This window comes from Pteropus alecto, unplaced genomic scaffold (assembly GCF_000325575.1).
Source record: "Pteropus alecto unplaced genomic scaffold, ASM32557v1 scaffold213, whole genome shotgun sequence".
Classification (NCBI taxonomy): Eukaryota; Metazoa; Chordata; class Mammalia; order Chiroptera; family Pteropodidae; genus Pteropus; species Pteropus alecto.
In genome coordinates this window covers 617,551-625,140 of record NW_006434829.1, presented here as the reverse complement: position 1 = coordinate 625,140, position 7,590 = coordinate 617,551, and the positions used below count along the sequence as shown (strand labels likewise).

At 53.4% G+C, this 7,590-nt stretch overlaps 1 protein-coding gene across 1 annotated transcript in view; it reads left to right on the top strand.

Annotated features, from left to right (window-relative positions):
• The first annotated feature begins 7,538 nt into the window (after positions 1-7,538).
• EP400 (E1A binding protein p400) overlaps positions 7,539-7,590 on the top strand; it is a 76,354-nt gene continuing 76,302 nt past the window's right edge. Inside the window, 2 exon segments of the mRNA XM_025045491.1 lie at positions 7,539-7,588; position 7,590. The exon segment at position 7,590 is cut by the window's right edge and continues 1,245 nt beyond it. Of these exon segments, the coding sequence (XP_024901259.1) occupies positions 7,539-7,588; position 7,590 (51 nt within the window).

Sequence of the window (7,590 nt, the reverse complement as noted above, 5' to 3'; positions counted from 1 at the left end):
GCGTGCGTAGTTTTGTTAAATGGTGCCAGACCTCTGTAGGTCGGACACCTTGTGTCCCCCAGCAGAGTGGACAGGGCCTCACCAACAGAGCATGTCGTCTGGCTTTTGAATTTTTGTTAGTCTGATAGATGAGAAATGATATTTCAGCCCAGTGTTAATTTGCATTTCTTTTATTATGAGCGATAGATTTACAAGTTAACGTGCTTTAAAAATTCAGCTTCAGGTCTTACTGGTTTTTGTAACAAGAAATGCCATTTCGTAAATGTAGGCTGGGAGGGAACGGGACCAGACCTTTAGATCGTCACTTGTGAGCTGCCTTGTGGAGACACTTGGAGCTTTTTGATGGATTGCGACCTGAGTAGGGAGGGCCAGCCTGGTTCTAGGTAACGCTGCTGATGGCATTTGGAAGTCTCATTGTCGGCTGCGGGATGTCCCTGTGCCTGCCGCTGAGTGTCTCCTCGTGGCCCGCAGGGGGCTCTGTGCCCCAGAGGCTATCTGACATTGGCCGCCAGGGCTGCCTCTTCTCACGAGCGCTTCTCCGCTGTGGACTGGCCGTGCTCCCTGAACGGTGAACAGCAGTCGGCCTTTGCTTTGGCCTGGGGAGGCACGAGCCGGTGACCACAGTGAGCCAGGCGGCCTGGAGCCTCTGCTCAGCTCCCGCCGCGTGTTCCCAGGTGGGATGTGGCCAGTATTTGGGTTTTTCTAGTGGATGAGGTGACAGCGTGAGACTGTGTGTGAAATCTCCTGATTGAAAAATACAGAAATAAATGTGTGTAGCAGGCTGTATCTTAATCTAGATTCAGCCAGGGCACTCGCGATTGCCAGCCTCTCCCTTCAGGTTGTCGTAGGGACTCTGCAGTGTGGTGTCATTGGCCCTTTGGGCCCTGTCGCTCCCGTCTCTTCAGCCTTGGCCCTCACTTCACTCCTTGCTGGTCCCCCTCTCACCATGTACTCACTGAGTGTCTCCGATGTGCCAGGCGGTGTTGGGGTGCTGGCGGTTCATCCGTGAACAGTCGGGACTAACGCACTGACTGGGCGCAATTCCAAAGCCCTGCTCAGGTACGAAGTGTGTCCTTTGAGGTTATGAGCTTTTAATGACCACCCTTGGCCCTGTCACCTCAGTGCCTCAGAGAGAAAGGGCGAAGAGCCTCAGGACTGGGGGTTCAAGGCAGGACCCCACCCTCTCGTCCTGAGGCTGGTCAGCCCAAGGGGTGATCTAGCATCATTCGACTTCCCTCCCCTGCAGAGACTTGGAACCAGAGCCAGGCAGAGGCGGGAGGGAGGCGAGGGAGGGGCAGCGTCTGCTCCAGCGACACGAAGCACTGACTTCTGCCTCACACCGCGCACAGCCCGGTCGGCCTAAGGTGTTTCTTTTAATGTGTGTAGAGACCTACGGAGACGTACACGCATCTGTGTCCAGTGCTCACGTCTGCCTGTACCTGTGTACGCTGTACATATGTTCAGTCTTACTGACGATGTGTAATTTTGGTACATAGAGATTTCCTTCTCCTTTCTCAGTGGCCGTCTCTAAGGAGTGGTGATACCTAATTCTGCCAAAGTTCCCTGTAGGTGGGCATCTGGGTTGTTTGCAGTTTTGATGCTGTGAGCAGTACTGTCACGAGTACCCTTGGACAGCTGTAGTTCTGCAGAGGCCGTGAGGGTGCAGCTCCTTGATCAGCGCGTGTCGGGATTGTGCCCGGTGATGCAGCCTGCACCCCGGAAAGCCGGGGCTGGTGGGGCCCCGCCCAGCGGCCTCGCCGAGCCTGGACAGTGGCAGTCTTTTTGACCTTTGCTAACCTGCACAGCAGGTCGTTTTCCTCCTTGATTTCATATTTTATCAGTGAGGTTGAGCATGTTTGATGTTTTCCATTTGTATTTCTTGCAGACTTGTGGGTTTATAGCCTCTTCTTGGATGGTTTGGCTCTTATTGATTTGTGTTTAGGAAGGGTGACCTTTATTAGTCTTTTGACTTTCTTATTGTAGTGTTTTCTTTAGTAAAATTTGTCAATTATTTTTTTAAATTAATGTTTCTAGGTTTTATGCCATGTTTAGAAAATTTTTCTGTACTCTCAAAATATATATAAACATATGTTTTTTAAAAACGTATATATTGCAAAATATTTTTGTGGTTTGATTTTTTTACCCCCCGGAATTAATTTTTTGTGAATGGTGTGAGCTGTGGGTGTGGGCAGGGCACGGGGGGGAGGGTCTGACTGTGACTTGTATCACGGGGCTGATCTAAAAAATTTGGGTTTTAAATCTGTAGCATCATGGAAAGCTGCTATGAATTTAGTATTGCTTTAAAATGCCTTTATTTTAAACATCTCAGCAGCAGTCAGAGTCTTAAGAACAGCAGTCTGTCCGTGGGAGGCGTTTTCCTCTTTGGGCTGCAGACGTTGGCGAGGCAGGTTCGTGGCCCCGCAGCCCTGTGGGGCTCGCTGGGTGAGTGGCAGGAGGGCAGAGACCGGCGTTGGCAGGCGTGGGGCTCCGTTTCTTAGGGATGAGGACTGTGGGCTTTGCAGGGCTGGCTGGCGTGCAGAGCCTGTTCTGAGTGTGGCGCATCGTTTTCTCCAAGCGCCGATGGCTGTGGTCAGCCCGGTGTGCTGCAGTTACCAGCTGTGCCCCGGACGCCAGTGGCTTCCAACGAGAGGGCGCCGTGCGCACCACCATCCCCTGCAGTCAGCTCGTGCTCACTCAGGCCTCGTCTCCGTGCTTCCTATAAGCAGGTCCTCGAATTGATGAGATGCTGTAGGAACTTAACTCTCGTTTATATCAATTATCCCGTGGTGAGGTTGGTTGTATAATATCGTTTTGCTTGAAGTCGCAGAACCTATTGATGACGTTCAGGGAGAAAACTTAACTGTGCTACCAAAGCGGGCAAGAGTCAGCCTGGCAAGCGGCACACCCGCCTCGTTGCAGAAGCAAGTCGCGTGAGCACACCAGCTGCAGGGCAGGGAGCGAGGCACACCTGTGTGGTGACTGACTTGCAGAGTCAGCACTGGGACTGTGACACTTGCCAATTAAGGACAAATTTGGAAAGCATAGAAAGCTAGCTGAACAAGTCAATGTGTACCTTGTCCCATGTTCATTGTTAATGTTTTTTTTTGCAAAAATGTATCAAAATTCTATGTATTGCCATCTCTTTCACTGTACTGTTTCAGTGACTGTCCCTGTGTCTGGGAACACAGCTCCAATTTTTCTTAGGCTGACCTAGAAGTCAGATTACTAGGTTACGTGTGAATGTGATGTATGACTCTCGACATCTACTGTCAAATTGCGTCCTGGAGTGTCCTCTTGAAAACATTCCCAGACACTGGTCTTGGCACCCTGTCCTCCCTGCATTCCCGTCGCGTCTGTCTGTCCTTTCTGCCCTGAGGTTGTGCTTGCTGTGTCCAAGTCCTTGTTCCCTCCCCTTCACCTCGCTCTCCTCCCAGCCCAGTGCCCTTTGTCTGGCAGAGCTGTGCAGAGCGTGAGAGACCGGCCTTTCTGGCCCGTATTTGTATGGGGGCAGAGGGCACAGGGCGATGGTTTGGGGAGGCAGCAGGGCTCGTGAGCTGAGCGCCCTTCTCTTTGAAGGGAGAGAAATGGGTTCCTAGCCCCTTGCTGCCAGCACTCTGGCGAGAATCTGGGCAGGTGGGTGGGGCTGCCATGGGGCCCCAGTGCCCACCGCCCCTTGCTCTCTGGTCTCAACCTGGGGCCCCCTGCCCTACACTGAGAATAGGGCCCAGGTAGGTATTTCTTAGAGTGGCGTTTCCCCAGCGTCCACTCACGCCCTTCGTTGGTGTCAGGGTTGTCCCGAGAGCAGCAGCAGGCGCAGATGGCGAGCCTGCGGTTCGCACCGTCCCTGCCAACGGCACTGGTGAGCGTCGCAGCAACCGAGAGGGCTTGGACCCTGCTGCTCACCAGGCGGCGTCAGTGCCCTCGCCCCCTGATCTCAGCCGCGCCCTGGGCAGCACCGCCCCAGAAATCACGAGCTTAGCGGTCCGTTCCAGCCGCTTTGATGGACCTTTACGTTAGAGACGCCGACGTTCAGAGTAAAATGCCGTGCGGCTGTCGGTGGTAGCTTTGCTGTCTGGGGGTGCCTGTCCCACGTGTTTGGGAGACGCTGTTTGAGGTAAGCAGCGGTTGGTTTTTCTGACTGGACTGTAAGCTCACGGAAGCCGGAGCCGCTCTGCGTGGAGCAGAGCTCACGCCTTCGCGTGCGCTTGGACGGATGCTCGGACGGACGCCTCCCGCGCTGGCGCTGTCCTCAGCCGGTGGAGCGGGTTCCCTCCTGCCTCTCTCAGGCCCGCTCCTCCCCTCCTTCAGCCCGGCAGATTCTGCCCAGTCTCTGTCCCTGTGGTTTTGCTCGTTCCAGAATGTCATGTCATGCCGTCTTTAATGGCAGCGCTGTGCGCTGTGATTGGTGTCCCGCTTCTTTCACTTAATGACATATCTGACAACGTCTCCACCTTCGTCGTACAGTCTCCATTCAGGACGTGAGCAGTGGATGTTTCTGCTTACACTTTTTACTTCTACTGTATTCTATAGCCGATGTTTACCCACAATTAAAAAAAAACAGGTGAATTTCCTTAGGAGAGATTTCCAGAAGAAGGATTACTAGGTCAAATGTAACAGGATCAAAGGTCCCCCCCGCTTTCCCACCACTGTCTTCCACCCTGTTGGGCACGTCGCGGGCTCGGAGCCCTTGCAGACTCTGCCCTGTCTCCCGTCAGCCTCCCGCACCGCACCGTGTTGGCGGGGGCGTGTCTTGGCGCGGTGGCTCTGGGACTCAGCCGCTTCGCCTGCAGGGCTCTCGTTAGCAGCGAGGGGCGCTCTGCCTGAGGGGCGCGGTGGGACCCCTCGCCCTCTGCCCATGCCTCCCGTGTTCTCCGCTCGCCCTTCTGCCGGGATTTGGGGTGTGGGGAGCGCTTTCTGTAGTTCCGTTGGCAGGTTTTTGTATAATCGCTTCAGATATTCTTCCCAAGATATTTGGATTTGGATTTTGATGATTTACTTTTGAGTTTTAGACATTTTTAAGTTGCGTGCCTTCAAATCCATCTTTTCAGACACATCACTGTTTTAAGAAATGGAGTCCCTTTTAGAGCTTCAGTAAGTATGTACTTTTGTATTTTTGCTTTCCTGTTTTTGATTTCTTTACATTTGGCATAAAACTTGAAATGTTAGCTTATAAAAATGCATTTATTTTGGTGAATGACTTGCAATTAGAATTTCTTGTAACGTGTCAGTCAGTTGTCATAACATTTTTTCCTCCTCATTCTTACCTTCCCCCTGGTTTTGTAAATTATTATCATGCGAGAGAGTTTCTTGCCCCTGCCGTACTGCACCCGCAGCGCCCACACCCTGCCCGGCTCTCGGCTGGGAGGGCGAAGGTGGGAGTGGGCTCTTGGGCTGGTGCACGAGCGCTGTTCCCCACTGAGTCTGGTTCCCTGTGTAGACACGTTTGCTGAAGCTTGCCCTGGTTTCGGAACTCCGTCCTCTGAGAGAGCCGTCAGAGCACACGGTGCCTTCGCCGCCGCTCATTGTGTGCTGATTGCTGTGTCTCCTCAGCCTTCACTGGTGCAACTATCCGTCTGTAGCTTTTGATTTCATACCCGTGTCTACGGCCATACCACCCTGAACGCGCCCGATCTTGTCTGATTTCATACACGTGTATTTCACCAGGGGCCGAGACTGTGAGATCAGTCGTACATATGTATATTTTTACTGGGGTTCTGGGGCTGTGAGGTTATTCATATGTACATGTATTTCACCAGGGGTCTGGACTGCAAGAGCACGCGTGCGCGTGTGTGTGTGTGTGTATTTCAGCAGGGGCCTGGGACTTTGAGATTATTCATATATAACATATACGTGTATTTCACCAGGGGTCTGGGGCTGTGAGAGTATTTATATATATGCGTGTTTGTACAGGGTCTCAGGAGAATAAGGTCATTCATACATGCGTGTATTTCACCAGGGTTCAGGACTGTGAAGTTATTCTTATATGTGAGTATTTTAACCAGGGGTCTGGGATTGAGAGACCATTCATATGGGCCTTGCGAGATTATTTATATATGTGTATGTTTCACCAGGGGCCCGGACTGTGAGACCATTCATATATATGTGTATTTTAACCAGGGGTCTGGAATTGTGAGAGTATTTGTATATGTGTGTATTTCACCCGGGGTTTGAGACTGTGAGATTAATCTTACTTGTGTGTATTTTACCTTTGTAAATTTTGTGCCTTCTGGCTTTGATGTTTTTCTTTCCTTGTGCATTTTCTCTGATAAGCATGGTGCCCTGAGCGTGAAATGGCACTCCTACTTGTCGGAGGCGGGGCGGGAGGGCAGCACCAGGAATGGGGAGCTGGTGTGCCCACTAAGACCGAGGGTTTTACGCAGTGGGCTGGCATTTCTAAGCCCAGGACCCGGCACAGTGGGGAGCAGAGGGCCCTGGGAGCGGCAGTTGTCGTCCTGTTCCCAGTGGACACCGAGGCTCTAGCCATGTCTGACGTGGGAGCGTTCTCTGTCTCACCTCAGATTTGGTGTTCCCACTCTGTCCTCTGATGTCTCCTGTCCTGAAGGCTGACCTCCCTCAGTGGCGCCTTCCACTCTGCCTCCCCTTTGTCTAGTCCTGATACCGAGTCGTTCTGGGGCCATGAGCCCCTTCGACGCTGGGCACCAGCTCCCAGAGTTTCCAGCCCCGGTGGGGCCTCTCCTGGCTGGTGGTTTCTGCCTCTCCCCATGCTTTCCTGAGAATGCGGAGGTGTGAGGCGTGGTCAGCTCTTGTCCTGGCTCCCGTGACAGGCCCTGTGCCTCCCCAGGCCAGCCATCGGGCCCAGGCCTGCCCCCACCCGCCGCAGGAGCATGGGGTCTGACGTGTCATGGGGGCTCCTTACATTCGCAGCTGATTAACGGGGAATTACAGTGGGCAGCCAGGCCTTTCTGAGAACCACTGGCTGTCGACGGCTTCGGCCATGGGTCTGGTGATGGAGGGATCATAGCCTATTCTTGTGCTGCACGCCTGCGTTTGGCAGCCGTCATGACCGCCTCCTGGCCCAGATGGTGGCGAGCAGGTCCCCGTCCCTCCACGGGGAGAGACAGCACACAGTCCACTGCGCGTGAGAACCCAGAGAACAGCCTCTGAGCTAGGAGAAGGTGTCCAGGAAGAAACACACCGGTCACCAGTGCCTGTGCCAAGGTCACAACCTGCTCAGCTTTGAGCAGGTGATGCTAGCTGCCTCCCTGGGTAGCTGGTTGGCATCACTCACCTACTCCCACCTGGCCGTGCCCTGGCCCCAGGCACAGCAGTGACCCAGAAGGACATGTCCCTCGTCTGTGCTGAAGGAGATCGTCCCCAGTGCCAGCGCGCGCAGCTCCTTGGGAACACTCATTTGCACCAGGTGCCAGTGGGGACGGACCTGCAGAGTATCCAGCGCTGCTGAGCGATTCTCGTAATAGGCGGTGATCACGTGGTTGTATGTGCTTGATTTTAAGTAACTTGATTTTAACTTTGATTTTTCAGGAGAACATTAAGTTGGATAAAAAAGGGGGGCGATAATGCACCATGGCAGCGGCCCTCAGAATGTCCAGCACCAGCTGCAGCGGTCCC